General features: G+C 44.4%; 1 protein-coding gene across 8 annotated transcripts in view; it reads right to left on the bottom strand.

Annotated features, from left to right (window-relative positions):
- Positions 1 to 18,385, bottom strand: part of LOC137425046 (pancreatic alpha-amylase-like) — a 54,550-nt gene that overhangs the window by 12,052 nt on the left and 24,113 nt on the right. For all 8 annotated transcript variants that reach the window (XM_078772920.1, XM_068113070.2, XM_068113079.2 and 5 more), the window contains exons 3-6: positions 7,573 to 7,719; positions 3,536 to 3,733; positions 3,173 to 3,403; positions 287 to 420 (exon numbers count right to left, since the gene is read on the bottom strand). In XM_078772920.1, the coding sequence (XP_078629046.1) occupies positions 287 to 420; positions 3,173 to 3,403; positions 3,536 to 3,733; positions 7,573 to 7,719 (710 nt within the window). The remainder of the gene's footprint in view (positions 1 to 286; positions 421 to 3,172; positions 3,404 to 3,535; positions 3,734 to 7,572; positions 7,720 to 18,385) is intronic.

The following is an 18,385-nucleotide window of genomic DNA, read 5'->3' as shown; positions in this document are numbered from 1 at the left end:
AACTACATTTTTTGTATATAACCACCTTTAGAGGCCATTTTTCCCCGCAAAGCGGGGGTTGGCCTTTTTCGGGAACCGTGGTTGTTGTTGTTTTTCGGTCCCCTTTTTGAAGCGATGTTTTACGGCCGGATGCCCTTCCTGACGCCAACCCTTTTTGCCGCCTTTAACGACAAACAGGGAATTACCAGTGAGCTGGTACTCAAACTGTATTGTATGAACTGTATTGTAAACTGTATTTTATGAAAATTGTATGAACGACTAATATCAACCCTGCACCCATGATCACCTGAGGTAGGCCATCTTCTGCCCACTCCACTTGCGGATAACCGTCCCAATGTTGATGCTGTATTTGAACTCTGTAACGTACCCAATGCCAAGGTACTCTGATGATGAAACAGCTTCGCCCCCTTGATCAATGACCTGCCAGCAGTGTCACCAAATGGAAAATTGATCTGAATTTCAATGCGGCTTTTGAACGAAGTTAAACAAACAATGAAGAGGCTCAAGAAAAATACAGACAGATGTAAGGCACATAATGCTCCAACACATAAAAACATTGACAGAAGAAAGTTGTAGAAAATGAAAAAAAATGAAAAAAGATTTATTTATTTTTTATCCGCTGTTTTTACAAGAGAAATGTGTGAACCACAGTTGTCACACAATTCCACCGCAGCCATGATGACATTTACAGCATTAACTCCAGCAATAAATTGTGTGCAAGCATGGCATCCACCTCACATATCATTACATTCATGCTGTGTTTTTAGGCCCCATTGGCATTAGTCCGAAACGGGGGGCTCATAGATTGGGTCTCATCCATGTGTCCGTGCGTCCGCAACCATATCTCGGACATGTATGGACCAATTTTGTTCATGATTGGCACAAAGACAATACATTAAGGTATACATATGCCCATCATTTTGTTTCGCGATGCAATCAAAGATGGCCGACTGGCGGCCATTTTAGTTGTTAAAAAAACCCCAATGTTGAACACGTCCTCAACCGTTTCTCTGACATGCATTTACCGATGTTGTTCAAACTTGGCACACAGATAATGAATGAAGGCTTACATATGCACGTCATTGTTTTTTGAGTTCAGATCCATGATGGCCGACTGGCGGCCATTTTGTTACTTCAACGTTTCCCCAACCATTTCTTCACATGCATGGTCCGATCTTGTTCAAACTTGGCACAAAGACAACACATGAGCTAGACATAAGCAGAGGATTGTGTTTTTAATCCGACCAAAGATGGCCGATTGAAGGCCTTTACCTACATACAGCAAAATTAATGAAAACACGGGGGCAATGACATTTTATGTCGTTTTCGTCTTGTTTCTTTTGTTTCTCTAATTTTGCCCACAAGTGTACTAAATGTACTCTAGTGGTCATGTGACCCAAGCCATTTCAACAAGATAAATTTGTCCTGCAGACCCTCAGTCGATTCAATTGATGACTTGGTAAATCAGGTACAACCTAAGTCTATTTGGCAGCAGAAGAGCAGTGAGTGTGACAATAGAACAAAACATTGTTTTACAAACCTAAGGAAATAGCAAAAAAAAAAAAAAAAAATGCATCCTCAAAACTTTTCTCTGGACCAGCTTTTCTTATTCCTCCGAGTAGATTCTGGGAGCATCCCTGTGCTTAGTATATAATCATTAAGCTCACTTCATCAGAATACAATCCATGACATCAGTTTTTCATCATCTACAAGGCCTTTGTAGCTCTGAAGTGTCATGGATTAAAGTTCTCCACATGGATAAAGTTTCTTCTGAAGTGTCATGGATTAAAGTTCTCCACTGTGGACCGGTACTGCTGTGCTGCTTCCTCCCATCTTGCCTTTCATGAGGCCATGCAATCTAATCTTATATTTGGCAACAGAAGACTGAGACCACTGCTCCAACTGCCCAACCACTTCTCCTCCTGATCACATGACCAACCATAAACCCTTACCTTGCTATCCTCTCCAATCCTCAACATAATCACCTGCATTCATTCACCTCCATATCCTCTTACCTGTGAAACCATCTTCCCAAACCGATCTCCTGTTCTTACATCCAGGGCCTCAAGTCTGCAGTGCTTTACCTCCTCATGCTCTCTTCCATTTCTACCTTTGACCTTTATTACATCAAGTGAGATCTTGTCTTACTATCACCTGCAACCCGCACCTTGTGCGATGTGCATCCTTACATTCTTGTCCTGTATCCCCTTCACCCACTTTGTGTAGGTTGACTGTTTTCTCTCCATAGTTTTGCTCTCACATAGACCTCACGACTTGTAATTCATTTTTTCAAGCTGCACTACATAAAGGTTTGATAATAGATTTCTGGTCTGTGATTTAATGATGATGATGATGATGGTGTGAGTCGTCGTTTTCGACGAATCTCTTCCCTTCGTTGACCTGCTCACTAAGCATTGGGTGTTGTGCGATGGCTGTATAGTCCAATGCAGAACCCAGAGTGTCTACCGCAAACATCGCAACTGCAGACTGGTCCTTGCGGAGATGGAAGTTGGCAGCTTTTCCTTTCTTGCCTCCGCTGTCTCTCGATAGCAAGTTTCCCACATTTAAAGTGGTCCAGGCCTTTGCGGCAAATGTTAGGCCAAGCTGACCTGTTTGTGGCCTGATCTTCCCAGGTGACAACTGGGATGACGCAAGACTTGAGTGTAGACTTAAGGATGTTCTTATAGCGCTTCCTTTGTCCACCACGTGACCGTTTACCAAATTTAAGTGGGTCATAGGAAAGCGCTCTTGGGATTCTATGGTCTTCCATGCGTGTGAGGTGTCCTGACTACCAGAGCTGGGCTTGCATCAGTAAATATTGCACGTTACTCTGAGATTTAATATCACGAATCAATATGATAATTATCCGAAAGTGATATATACACAAGAAGAGGCCATCGACATACTATATACCCAAAAACTGAACAATTGTTGTCCCCTAACCCAACTCAACACCACGTTCGATTACGGAGAGAGAGAGAGAGAGAGAGAGAGACAGAGAGAGAGAGAGAGAGAGAGAGAGAGAGAGAGAGACAGAGAGAGAGAGAGAGAGAGAGAGAGAGAGAGAGAGAGAGAGAGAGAGAGAGAGAGAGAGAGAGAGAGAGAGACAAGATCCAATAGTAAGGTGAGATATTGACAAACCTTCCAATCAAAAACAGGTTTGTAAACGAACCTCCTGATAGATGAATGGACGACTTCCAGATGGGAAAAAGTCGGTGTTAAGATTTTTGAGACGTCCTGTGATTGCTTGTATGTCACCAGGCCACATGTGCTTCCCAGCATCAAGGCGAAAGCCCGCGACCCCGATATCGATGAGCCTGTTCAAGTATTGCGCCAAAATATCTCGAACATAATCCTTATCCTGAGATATATCCAGCAAGCTCACCAGCCTGCAATTCCGCACCTGGGACAATGGATTCAGCTCATTATGTGAACCTGTACTTCTATACATACATATAAATGGTAAATCACATTTGATGTTCATTCAAAAACTCTTTCAAAATTATTTGTGTTGGTTAGAGTAAAATCAGAGTACCTGGTACTTGTCCTGGTAACTGTCGATGTTCCCGCTGGCCGAGTGGCACTTGGCGTCATTGAAGTCCAGGTTGGAGTAACCTACAGAAGGGAAGGACTCCTTGTTGGTGTCATAGCTGCTGCCGCATGTTGAGGCCGTTCCTGGACCGACCCCAGCACCACACATGTGATTCAGGATTGCGTCAACGTATATTCGAACCTGTGGCAGGAGAACGGCGATGTTAACACTATGATTATAGGATTTTTGTTTTGTTTTTAGCAAATCTGTCTGTCTGTCTGTGTTTTTCTGTCTGTGTGTGTCCACATCCATATATTTTCATTTTCATTTTTTCTTCTCTGCAAACGCTTGTCCGATCGATGCGAAATTTTAAGCAAAGGCGGGACTCCCCATGGAGAATACTTTATTGATAACTCTGATGTCATAGGTCACATGGTGTGGCAGCCATATTTGATTAAAGGTAAAAAATGGATATCTTCTTCTCTGAAACCGCTCAATGAAAAAAATTGAAACTTGGCTTGTGTCATAAATTCCCCATGGGGTATATAGTGTGATAACGATGATGTCATCGGTGATGTGGTATCCCAGCCATAATAGGTTGAATCTAAATCCTTATCCGAAAAAAAATCTGAAACTTCATGCACCTGATCGACGAACGGATGTGAGTGAATAATTCAATGTATGATGTCATCAGTAACGTGGTCTGGCAGCCATATTGGATTGAAAATAAAAACGTTAAAATAACTTTCTCCAGAACTGCTTAACAGATCAATGCGGAACTTCATACACATGAAACACTAGGCCATGGGGAATATCGTTTTAATTGTTTTCATATTCTTCTTCATTGACACAACTTAGCGTTAATGTGCACAAAGGTGGTTGTAAAATAACCTAATAATCAATCGATAAAGCTACAGATAATGGCAATGTATGTGAAAATAATAGGGGCATAGATGATACAGATATATGGGCCATAATGGCGGCGTGTTCAGTTAACGATAGTATTTTTTGTGCAGAATGAGTGTGCGAGGCGAGACTATGCCCTCTCCAGAGTGCCGTTGTAATTGGCTTAGGATTTCTTCCTTCAGATCACTGTTTGGTATTATTGTTATGGATTATTGGTGGAAAAGTTCAACTTTGACTGTTCAAGATTGTGGCAACTTTGAGCTGCTTAGTGACTTTCATCAAGGAAACAAAATGCAAGACCTACCATTGTGCAGGTTTGTCCTTGACAATATTAAGTTGGTGCCTGTATTTAGTAAGCAGGGTATTAAGGTTTCTTCTGTTTTCATTCTGGGTTCTCTTTAACCTTCAGAGGAATGAGGAGGTACAGGTACATCCCAAATCGGTTGCTTTTTTTTTTTTTTTTGTATACAAGATCGAGGCTCGTGAAAGAGCTAACATCAATCACACAAAAAGTCAAACCGACACATAAAACACAACATAAGGGGAGCGGTAGACAAGATGGGGAGAGAGGGGGAAGGACACAAACAACATTTTTTGAGCAGGGACATCGAGAGGTCTGTGGGAGGGAGAGGGCTTGGGGGGAGGTGGGAGAGGTATAAAACATATGGACACTGCAAGGACTTCCAGGAAAGAAGTTGGAATTTCAAAAAAAAGTGTATCTGGGGTGAATTAGCAGGGGTAGAAAAGATCAAGGTTTTGGATGGGGGAAGATAAGAGATGGTGGTGAACAGCTGTTTTAAAGACCTGGAGGGAGGAGTGGGATTGAAGGGAGTGGGGGAGTTTGTTCCAGAGGCGGGAGAAAAGGGGAATGAAGGAGTGAAGGTGAGCAGAAAGTCTTGATTTTGGCAGTTTAACCATAAGAGGGTTGCAGGCAGATCTTGTGCGACCTGTAGGAATATTTGGGGGACAGAGCACAGAGAGAGCTGGGGGAGCAAGGCCGGAGAGGAGTCGGTAGAAGACAAAAAGACCACCAACCTGCCTGTGGTGAAACCTGCTTTCAACCACCAACCACCAACCTGCCTTACCACCAACCTTACCGGAAAGACCACCAACCTACTTTCACTCTGGTCATGAGATCTCAAGTCTAAATCTACGTGAAGGTCCTTATTGTGAGTCAAAGTCCAAACATAAGTGTTTCAACATGTGAGTCTGAATGAGATAAACATGAGTTTAAACATACGAGTCAAACATACGAGTCTATAAACACGTGAGTGAGTTTAAACTGAGTTTGAGTTTAAACATACGAGTCAAACATATGAGTCTGAATCCGAAATGGTTTAATAAAATGAGTAAGATTTATACATGTGTTATTATAAGTTGGATAATTGTCAATTACTTCAATTAAAAATATTTGACCCTTTACACTGTTTGCCTCCTTACACTGTTTTTCTCCTTTACACTGTTTTACTTTACACTGTATTTGTTTACTTTTGTCGATTTTGCATTTGTGACTTAAAATGTAACAATTTGATGCTTCAGAGATGAGCACACTTCAGTTTATGCGAATTTTGTTTCTCACGTGGTCTCAGGGGTATATAAAGCTATGAGAAGAGCGCACCTGTTGTGTCCTAAGAGTCGGCTCCTTTGGGGATCTCACCATCCACGGTCCATGTGCTCCGCGCGCATGGCACGTCAAGCCCGAGATGTGGGCTCGCCCGTCTTTCCCTCACATGGATTTCATCCCCTGCACTTTTCCCCCAAATAAATACATTTTCTTGGGTTTAATCATCGTTTGACTGGTCCTGTTGAGCTTTATTGCATTTTTTGGGGATGCCTTGGACTATTGTGATTCTCAACCATAAAGCCTTTAAATGCCCTGAGTCTTACTTCTGGACCTCCATTATTATTGGGGTAAGTAGTTACTCTCTGATGATGTGTAACTCTGAGTCGACCAAGGTTTTGATCACTGGCCAGCCTAAACCCTGGTGCACCAATGTCAAAACTAAACAATTAAGAGAGCAAAATTGCATCATCTGGGAAATGGTTATAAAGCACAACTTGAACCTTCAAGTGGAAAGGTAGTGGGGTGCCCACACAATGATTTACACTACTGAACTGCTGCAGCAGGCCCAACGATCCACCGCAACAGGAGAAAGTGGGGTGCTGAGTATGGCTGCTGCTACTTATAAGACCCAGTCATGTCTTTCACCCATATGGGTCATGATACTCATCAGCCAGTCATGTCTCTCACCCATGTGGGTCATGATACTCATCAGTCAGTCATGTCTCTCACCCATGTGGGTCATGATACTCATCAGTCAGTCATGTCTCTCACCCATGTGGGTCATGATACTCATCAGTCAGTCATGTCTCTCACCCATGTGGGTCATGATACTCATCAGCCAGTCATGTCTCTCACCCATGTGGGTCATGATACTCATCAGTCAGTCATGTCTCTCACCCATGTGGGTCATGATACTCATCAGTCAGTCATGTCTCTCACCCATGTGGGTCATGATACTCATCAGTCAGTCATGTCTTTCACCCATGTGGGTCATGATACTCATCAGTCAGTCATGTCTCTCACCCATGTGGGTCATGATACTCATCAGTCAGTCATGTCTCTCACCCATGTGGGTCATGATACTCATCAGTCAGTCATGTCTCTCACCCATGTGGGTCATGATACTCATCAGTCAGTCATGTCTCTCACCCATGTGGGTCATGATACTCATCAGTCAGTCATGTCTCTCACCCATGTGGGTCATGATACTCATCAGTCAGTCATGTCTCTCACCCATGTGGGTCATGATACTCATCAGTCAGTCATGTTTCTCACCCATGTGGGTCATGATACTCATCAGTCAGTCATGTCTGTCACCCATGTGGCTCGTCGTACTTGCCAGAACCAGTCATCTCACCCATGTCACTTATGGAACTTGTCAGAGTCATTCACTCTCTTCATCAATGCGATCCCGTCTTGTCCCTTACCCATAAAACTCTTGGTTCTCATCAGATTCGGTCATGTCTCATACATGTGGCTCGTCATACCCGCCAGATTTAGTCACGCCTCTCATCCCAGGACTTGTATGTACAAATGGGGACAAAGGGTAAAAAAGTTTTTTTTGCCTCACCCCAACATTGTTGCATCTTTTCACCATCTCCTTGAACTCTTCTTCAGAGCCTGAACGGGAGCAGAGCTTGTAGCTGATGGGCTGGTAACGTTCCCACCAGGGTCGCCAAGGGTCGGTGATGATGAGGTTCTCATTTGGTGGAGACACCTAGCATGAAATACAAGCATAATGATCCAAAATGACAGTCACTGATGTTCTGATGAGAATGGTAAGGAAGGGGTTAAGGTTTTTTTGTTTTTTTTTGTATACAAGATCGAGGCTCGTATACAAGGACACATAAAACATATAATAAAGGGAGCGGGAGACACGATGGGGAGAGAGAGGGAAGCACACAAGTACAACAGTAGAGAACAGGGACATCGGGAGATCTGTGGCAGGGAGAGGGCTTGGGGGGAGGAGGCATGGGAAGGGGGTGGGGGGTGGGGGGGGGGGGTGGGAGAGGTATAAAACACATGGACACTGCTGGGACTTCCAGGAAAGAAGTCGGAATTTCAAAAAAGTGGATCTGGGGTGAGTTAACGGGGGTAGAAAAGATCAAGGTTTTGGAAGGGGGAAGATAAGAGTCGTATAAAAAAAGTCAATCATTAACGTACGGACAACGCCAATTTGTGATCTTTCATACTTTTTAACATTACTAACACCATACCGTGAATCCCCTACCCATTAATATCATAATAATCACCTCCCCTACTCTCCATCTTATCATCCCACAAAACTGAGCTTTTTTTTGAAGGCAATGGGGTTGTTTTTTTTAACCAGATTCTAAGTTTTCTTTATTCACCTGTTTTACCACAACATAATAAACAGTACCAACTAGCTTAGAAGATAAAACGTTTAACTGCTGCAGGGATGTCTTGGTGGGCATATTTGGAATTATTTGATGGGGTAAGCGGTACGCGAGCACACTGTTATCCAACCACACACAAACAATCCGTGCAAACAAAGCCACACTTCCAAAATCATGGAGCTGCCCGGAGGAAAGGTTCGAAGTTCACTCAAACTTGAGTTTGTACAAATGTATCCGCTCGCACAGGACGAACACAATTCGCACTTGGCCGAAGAGAGTTCAAAGAAAGTTAGGAAGAAAAAGTTTTCCCAAGAACCATGCCTGGCATTGTCCTGTTCCGGTTAAACTCGGCACCGATTTCCTTCCTTTTCGACTTCGTTTCCAGATAGTGCCACACACACCTTTCCCTTGTGACGAGTGAGTTTCCTGAACTCTGTCCTTTTTTTTATCCTGAAACTTTTTCACATGTTGTTCGTTGTTTCCTTATCCCCTTCCATCATCACCACCATGCCATTCTTCTCTTCTTCCCTTTAATTTTTGAAACGTACTCCGAAGGATCGTGTTCCTCTCTGTCACCCAAACCGATATAGGACAACGTTGGCTGCACACAAAGAAAGATTAACTGTAACATGTGAAGTACATGAACAAGATAAACACGAGGACAGAGCCACTCATATCTCACGCATGAGGCTCGTGGTACTTGCTTGGGCCAGATACGGTATACATCCACAGAGGAGATAAAACATTAACATCCAAGGAAAAATTAACATCCATGGAAAAAAGCACTTGGGCAAACAGCGTTTGCAAGAAACTTGCAGTGAGTTTGGGATCTCAATAACTCGATAACCAAGCAAGCTAGAAATACCCAAGAGAGCAAGGCCAAGGAGGGCTGTTTCATCTTCAGGGCTTCATCAGGTTGATACTGATTTTGAGTGAATGATGATCGAAGGTTTTCACATGTAGGCCTGTATTTTGAAATTGGCTGACAATAGCCTAGTCGAGGTTTGTGCACACAAGGAATTTGTAATTTGGCCATGGTGTCGGTGATAGCTCGTCTACTTTTCAGGAAGCAAACCATTGGCATTTGGGGAAGAATGAGGGCTAGCGGAGGACACACTGGGTGGGCAATATGGATATATAAGGCCACATCTTCTCAGGAACAAAAACAGAAAGTGTTGGAAAGATGTGGGATAGGAGAGAGTTAGCGGGGATAGAAAAGATCATGGTTTTCGATGACAGATTTTCTGAGATGGTGGTGAACAGCTCTTTTTCAAGATCTGGAGAAAAGAATGAGATTACAAAGAACGTGCAAGTTGGGTTCAAGGAAGGGAAAAAGGAACAAATGAGTGGAGGCGAACAATGATCCTCATTTTGGGAAATTCGCCAGAAGGAGGTTGCTAGCAGCCGACGTGTGCCCTGCAGATACGTGGAGGGAACGGAGCACAGAAACAGCAGAGGGTGCAAGACCAGAAAGGAGGCAGTGGACGACAGAGAGACCACCGACCTGTCTGTGATGTGAAAGTGATAGGCCCACAGACTCACCATCATGACCGGGGATTCCAATGATCTCTAAGGCCTTGGTTTCCACGGCATCAAGCTGAGCAAGGTGTGAGGGAGGGGAATCAGCACATAAGGAAGAGCAGTACTCCATCAAGCTGCAGATGAAGGCCTTGTAGGTGGATAGGAGTTCTGCTGTGCCAAGGGAGGACTTTGTACAAGGGAGGATGCCCAGTTGGCAACTGAATTTTGGAGGCCAACTTAGAAGTGTTGTTTGCCCAAGAAAGATCATGGCTGATAGTGTGGCCTACATGTTTGAGTGACTGAACAAGAGGATTGGTGAGGAAGTATATGGGAAGGTTTACGAGCTGGTCCTTTGGGAGAGACAGAATGAGTGTAGGAGATTTGTGAGGAATCATATTCCAAGTGTTTGACCAGCTTGTGATTCTATCAAGGTCTGTATAGAGAGGGAAGAGGCTGTAGCTTGCCTGTCTGAAGGATAAGGGATATTAGGGAAGAGGGTAGGGTCATGAGCAAAGACAAAGAGAGGATTTTCCAGAAAGTCAGAGAGATCATTGATAAAGATGAGGAATATGACTGGGCCCAGAACACTGACTTGGGGCACTCCAGCTTTGACAGGGAGAGGAGATGGGAGGATCCCTTTTAGTCCTTGAGCCAACCGGCCATATTTTGAAGTGAATGCTCCGGCGGGGGGAGTAATTCTCATTATGATTTTCCATTAGACCAATGTCTCAAGTGTCAGAAAAGGTGTGATGGACATCTGAGAACGGTAGCTTAGTGCCCGGATGGACGCCATCTTTGAAACCACCCAGCTCGAAAATGCCCATTTGGTGGGGTACATTGTTGCACGTGTATCTGGACTTCTATACTAGCTATCGATGTGCGGTTGACGACTAAATATACGTCCGATGTGTACCGTCTAAATAAAAAATAATATGAAGCATTTTGTTTTAGATTAATTATTATAAAAATCAATTATCGAAAAAAAAATCATATATTTTTCAATATTTTATTATTAGACTTGTACTTTTTTTAGTGAAACAACACTGGTATGATTTTCCAAATTATGCATTGTGCTACACCGTTTATCTGTCTATAAAAATAACTCAAAAACTAAAACATATCATCCACCACGAGTTTACACAAAAAATATATGAAAAGGCGTGCACTTTCCACAAACCGAAACTATGTCAGTTGGAATTTCCCGCCGATAATCAACCCACAGAACCCAGTGCCGAAAGTGACGTCAGTCTATTCTATATCTATATTCTATATTCTATATCTCAGTCTGAGATTTGTTGCGGTGACCTGATTAATTTCTGAGGGGGGGGGGGGGGGGGTGGGTGGCTTAAGAACTAAATATGAACATGTTAGATGGCGCCACATACAACTCTATTATAGAGTTGTATTGTGGCGCCATCTAACATGTTCACTGACTTGGATGAGTATGTCTATGTAAGCTGGCGAGCTTTTCGGATATCGGAGTAATCTAACGTCAGTCTTTTTGTTCTTTCAGCTGAGATGGCCGGTGTCGAGGCGAAACGGGCGAAGATTGAACCTGAGTCCGGAACGTGCATCCTGTGCAGCAAGAAGTCGCCACTCTCTGAACTAAGCAAGGCAGCGGGCAACAGTTCTTGGAAGACATTGTGTGACGCAGCCGCAGTTAGAAACTTTTATCCAATTCTAAAGCTAGTCCAAGAAGGCGCAGTTGAACTTCCTAATATTCCAATATTATACCATAGGGCTTGTAGATCAGACTTCACTCACAAAAACCACCTAGCTACTTTGACCAATGCAGCTAGAAGTTCTTCAGTTGATACTGGCGATGCGGTGCGACGGCGATCATCACGGGAAGAGACAGGATCAACTTCAACGGTCTACGATGATAAATGCATTTTTTGCCAGCGTGCTTCAAAATTCATAAAAGGCAGTCGTACCCGTGAAACAGTTGTCTTGGCTGTTGAACTTCGAGCAGATAAGACAATAAGAGATGCTGCGACAGCTCGCAATGATGAGAGAGTTTTGGCATTGACTACACGAGATATGGTTGCAGCTGAGGCTCACTACCACTTCTCCTGCTATAGAAACTACACACGGCCCCAAAAACCTCAAGTAGAAACTGACATTGAAGATAATATCGAGAAAAAAGAAATGATACGATGTATATTCAATTTCATTCGCACTGACTTGTTCTTGAACCCGAGGATTGTTCCAATAGTTGATGTTGCAACAGATATCCTGTCTTCAGATACATTTTCAGTTGATGTTCGTGACTCCATCAAGAAGAATCTGCAGCGCACATTACAAAGAGAGTTTGGAGAATCGCTCATCTTCTTCAATGTGAAACACCGTGTATACTTGATGCCCGATAATCTGACAAAGCGAGAGATTGCTGCAGAGTGCGTAAACCTGAAAGCAGAAGTGAAAGCATTTGAACGAACGGACGGTGAAAGTAACATTGTGCGTGCAGCTACTTCACTGCGACACCAGATCAAAGATGCTCATTACAATGAACGTTGGCCGCCTCAGCCAGCAGAACTCACTTCAGATTACGTGAAGATACCAGATTCTCTTCGTGTATTTCTGCATACTTTGATTTGCGGGAGTGGGGGTAGCTCTGCGCGTGCCGACACACTGGTATGGTCGATGGCTCAATATATCATCAATGCTGTACACCGGGGTACCATCAGAACATCGAAGCATGTCCTACTTCCGTGGGTCATGAAAACGCTCACCGGTAATACAGAGGTCATCAGAATATTGAATCGACTCGGGCACGGATGTTCGTACACAGTTCTGGAAGAAATCGAGACAGCGCTATGCATAGACAAATTAGCAAGTGTGGAGAAAGATACAGTACCACTTCCGTCACATGTGCACCCTTCGGTCCCGACTGTATTAGCATTCGATAACATCGACAGGCTAGAGGAATCGCTGAGTGGTGGCGGAACATCGCATCGCGTCAACGGTATCATCGTCCAACCGAAGTCGCAGTCGTGTTTGCCGCCCCAACCTCCATCGGCAGTATCCAAAGCAGATAAGAAGCGATCTATCCCGTCATCCAGCGATTTAGTTCCAATATACAGCGGTGGGAAACGAGAGGGCCCACCTGCAATCAAGCCTGCAGATCTTTCTGACACTCTTGCAGGCGCAACATCCCTTGCGCAGCGCCGAAATCACGTATGGATTATGACTCGCATGCTGGAACCATGCGACCAGACAATCAGTTCGTGGACTGGTTTCAACATCATGACTAGAGATCGTGTTCAGGTGACGGAAGATGTAGTTGGCTACCTGCCGACTATAAACGCGCCTGCCACAGATATGGCAACAGTGCAAGAAATCCTCAGAGAAGCTCTGAACATCATGTCATCACTTCAGCTTGAGCGTATACCGGTGGTGCTAGACCAGGCACTATTTGCTAAGGCGACCGAAATAGCATGGAAAGATGTCGATCGATATGGAAGAATCGTGCTCATGATGGGGAACTTCCATACCATCTGTAACTTCATGTCGAGCATTGGGAAAATGTTTGGAGATGCAGGCCTTCGGGATGTAGCTGTTGAGTCAGGAGTAATCGCTGAAGGTTCCATCAACAGGGTTCTGGAAGGCAAGCAATACAACCGTGCTGTGCGACTCCACAAGTTGATGTACGAGGCACTAATGCGCATCATTTGGAAGGGCTTCCAGGTGTGGATAGAAAGCAATCATCCTGACAAGGAACCCCAGATTCGAAGCACTGACCTCAAAATTCGCAGCATCAAGGAGGATGTTTGCCACGAGACTCTCGCTGCTGCTCTCGATGATGATTCATGTGTACAGAGCTTTGACATGTTCGCGAAATACCTACATTTTCTGCGAACCAAACATGGAGACCTGGCTCGCTTCTGGATGATGTATATTGATATGGTAGAGACCCTGCTGGGGTTGATTCGTGCGGATAGAGAAGGCGACTGGATGCTTCACTTGGCTTGTGTCAGAAGAGTGATCCCTTGGTGTTTCGCAATGAACAAGGTGAACTATGCTAGATATCTACCAGTGTACTATGCACAGATGACGCAACTCCACGAAACATGCCCCGAGTTGTACAGGCATTTCAATTTCTGGCGGAGTCGTGGAAACATGAAACAAATCGCGAAAAGCTAGGCAACAGAACACTGTATGTCACCTGTGGTGAAAAATGTCTGGTACTGACCCGCGATAGGTGGAAGTTGGTGCAAGCACTCGAATGTAGCCACGAGGAAGCAGACACGCGTATGTTTCTCCACGCAAAGCACGCCGCTACCCACTACAAGACGATCATCTTAGTGGCAGATGACACCGACGTTCTGATCATCAGTCTTCATCTCAGCAGAACCATCGATAGTCAGCTCTTCATCAGACGAGGAACAAAGGTTCGAGTCAGAATGATCGACGTTGGAAAGTTGGCTGCGGTATTGGGGTCTGGAGTTTGCAGTGCATTGCCAGGGCTTCATGCATGGAGCGGGTGTGACACTGTGAGTGCTCTGGCTAGCCAAGGAAAGATAAAGGCTTTGAAGCTTGTGCAAGCGAATGAGCTGTATCTTCAAGCATTCACAGATCTGGGATCTTCGTGGAATGTACCAACAGACGTCTTCAATAGCATTCAGGCCTTCACGTGTCAGCTGTACGCCAAGAACACGAAGATCGTCGGTGTTAATTCGCTCCGTTATCACATGTTCTGTGCAAAGAAGGGCCAGATCGAATCTGGACAATTGCCGCCTTGTGAAGACTCCTTGATGCAGCATACGCTTAGGGCCAACTATCAGGCGGCTATCTGGCGACGCAGCCTTGAAAACCTACCAGACGTCCCAACACCATCAGCAGGACATGGTTGGGAACTCGATGATGGCGGTTCGCTCACAATCCGATGGATGGCGGGTCTACCAGCTCCAGATGTCGTCTTGAATCTCATCTCATGCACATGCAGAAGGACGTGTCGACCGTCAGATTGCTCCTGCATACTGAATGGGTTGAAGTGCACTGTTGTGTGTAAGCTGCAGGGATGCTCCAACATGGTGCAGGATGATGCTATCGTGGCTCAGGATGCCAATGACTCTGATGGCGACTCTGATGATTAACTTTGTGTGCACTGTATATTGTATAGCATATGTTGTTCTCTATTATAATGCAGGCCAAATTGCCTGAAAATCTTTATAGACAGATAAACGGTTTAGCAAAATGTATAATTTGGAAGATCATACCGGTGTTATTTGACTAAAACATGACATGTTCAATGATACCTCCGCTTGCTTATTAGGAATATACATCGTATGGTGTTAAAATCAGCTCCATACGTCTTTCCAAACTCTAGTAATGAATAATTAATATAATTGGCGGCCATTTTGAAATCCAAGATGGCCACCAAAGTGCAGATTTCCTATGTAACAATTTCCGCCTGCTTATTAGATATCGTATGGTGTTAAAATCCTCTCCGTACGACATTCCTAACTTGCGTTATCGTCAGAATAGATAATGCCAGCGGCGGCCTAAGTCATTTTATGCCTCTTTACATTTATTTGTTGTAAACTCGTGGTGGATGATATGTTTTAGTTTTTGAGTTATTTTTATAGACAGATAAACGGTGTAGCACAATGCATAATTTGGAAAATCATACCAGTGTTGTTTCACTAAAAAAAGTACAAGTCTAATAATAAAATATTGAAAAATATATGATTTTTTTTCGATAATTGATTTTTATAATAATTAATCTAAAACAAAATGCTTCATATTATTTTTTATTTAGACGGTACACATCGGACGTATATTTAGTCGTCAACCGCACATCGATAGCTAGTATAGAAGTCCAGATACACGTGCAACAATGTACCCCACCAAATGGGCATTTTCGAGCTGGGTGGTTTCAAAGATGGCGTCCATCCGGGCACTAAGCTACCGTTCTCAGATGTCCATCACACCTTTTCTGACACTTGAGACATTGGTCTAATGGAAAATCATAATGAGAATTACTCCCCCCGCCGGAGCATTACTTTTGGTCTGGCTCAAGGACTATTTGAGAGCCACACGTTGACTACGAGAGTAGAGTAAGTCAGTAGGCCATGTGTGTAGCTGAACTTGAATACCATGGGCAGAGGGTATGGAGGGCAAGGCAGGATGCCAAACTGCATTGAATGCTCGAGATATGTCTGGAGAGATAGCCCTCATCTCATACCTGACATTGGTCATAGGGCCGCCATGCATTGTTGGATGAGCAGAAGCAGCATGTCCAATGTGGAGTGATCAGGCCTAAATCCAAAATGGTGATCTGAGATGAGGCATTCAGCCCACGGGTCCTAAAATCCTGTTCTTCCGCTCTTTCACTCCCTCTCTCTGTTCTCTTCACCCTCTCTTTTGCTCAAGGTCATCTGCCATCTGCTTGGAAATCAGCTAACATCACCGCTTTGCACAAAAAAGGTGCAAAAACAGATCCTAGCAACTACAGACCAATCAGCCTTCTCCCAATTATCAGCAAAGTCATGGAATCCATGATTGCTTCAGATATGAAATCTTTCCTCTTCTCCAATGGCTTGATCTCTGATCATCAATTTGGTTTCAGACCTGGTCACTCTACTCTGGACATGCTGCTTCTGCTTTCTCAACAATGGATGGAAGTCGTCAATGCCAAACAGGAAATTAGAGCTGTCTCCCTTGACGGATCACGTGCCTTCGATACGGTCTGGCACCCCGCTCTGCTCACCAAACCCTCCTCCTTTGGTATCCATGGAAATCTCCACGCATGGCTGGTGGACTTCCTCTCTAGTCGTAGTCAACATGTGGCCCTGAATGGGTTTCTCTCATCTCCTCTTCCTGTTCAGGCTGGAGTTCCCCAAGGCAGTGTTCTGGGCCCTGTGCTTTTTCTGGTCTTCATCAATGATCTCTCTGACTCTCTTGAAAATCCTCTCTATCTCTTTGCTGACGACTCTACTCTCTGTCGCTCCATTCCTCATCCCTCAGATCGGCAGTCTGCAGCCTCCTCACTCTCTGCAGACCTGGACAAAATCACAGACTGGGCAAACAAGTGGAACATGTCTTTCAATCCTGACAAATCTCACATTCTTACGATGTCTCTCCGAAAAGACCGACTGGACAACCCTCTCATCCACTTTCTGAATAATCCTCTCCAAGAAGTTCTGTCACTCAAGCTTTTGGGTCTCACTATCTGCCATGATCTTTCCTGGGAAAACCCCATTTCAAATCTGGCCTCCAAAGCCAGTCGCCGACTGGGCATCCTCCGTCATGGGAAGTCCTTCCTTGGCACACCTGAACTCCTCACCACATACAAGGCTTTCTTTCGCAGCTCAATGGAATACTGCTCTCCCCTCTGGGCTGGTGCTCCTGCCTCACACCTAGCTCGTCTTCACGCTGTTGAAACCAAAGCGTTCAGAATCATTGGAATCTCCCGCAATGAAGCTAACTCCAAGGGCCTTTCACTCACTCACCGCAGGCAGGTTTGTGGTCTTTCCATCTTCTACCGACTCCTCTCTGGCCTTGCCCCCCCAGCTCTCTCTGGGCTCTGTCCCACAAATATTCCTACAGGTCACACAAGATCTGCCTGCAACCCTCTTATGGTTAAACTGCCAAAATCAAGACTCTCTGCTCACCTTCACTCCTTAATTCCTCTTTTCTCCTGGCCCTGGAACAAACTCCCTCACTCTCTTCAATCCCACTCCACCCTCCAGGTCTTTAAAACAGCTGTTCACCGCCATCTCTTATCTTCCCCCATCCAAAACCTTGATCTTTTCTACCCCCGCTAATTTTACCCCAAATCCACTTTTTTGAAATACTAACTTCTGTCCTGGAAGTCCTTGGTGTCCTTGTGCTTTATACTTCTCCCCCCCCCCCCTTCCCACGCCTCCTCCCCCCAAGCCCTCTCCCTCCCACACATCTCCATGCTCTCAAATGTTGTGTTTGTGTGCTTCCCCTTCTCTCCCCATCTTGTTTTCCACTCCCTCTTTTTATATATTTTGTTTGTCTGGTTGATTTGTTTGTGAAATAAATGTTAGCTCTTTCACGAGCCTCGATTGAGTATACAAAAAAAAAAGAAGAAAAAAAAGGCCTTTGGGGGAAAGGAAGGATTTCATGTCAACTGTGATGATGGATTCCACGACCTTGCTGATGACTGGAAGTAAACTAATAGGTCTCTAGTTAAGAACATCAGTTTTTGTACCTCGTTTATGTAATGCGGTGATGCCGGCTGATTTCAAAGCAGATGGAAGATGACATAGGCCATATGATATGGTGAGCAGAGCAGAAAGAGGATGAGCAAGAGTTGCAGAGCAGATTCTTAGGACATATACGCTGAAGCCGTCCAGGCCAGTTGCAGAATCGGAGTTGAGGGATAATTTACTTTGTAATTGGGATCGAGACAAAGTTGGTTCATGGGCTCTTATAAAAGGTAACTTATGTAACAACCCTGAGACATTCACCAGTAATCATGATGGACCCATGGCAGCAGGTAAAGCAAGTGTAATTTCTCTCATTAGCTTCCTC

The sequence above is a fragment of the Myxine glutinosa genome, chromosome 1, assembly GCF_964187855.1.
Source record: "Myxine glutinosa chromosome 1, kmMyxGlut1.1, whole genome shotgun sequence".
In the NCBI taxonomy this organism is placed as follows: Eukaryota; Metazoa; Chordata; class Myxini; order Myxiniformes; family Myxinidae; genus Myxine; species Myxine glutinosa.
Note: the sequence above shows the minus strand (reverse complement) of the source record. Positions and strands in the feature narration are given on the sequence as shown.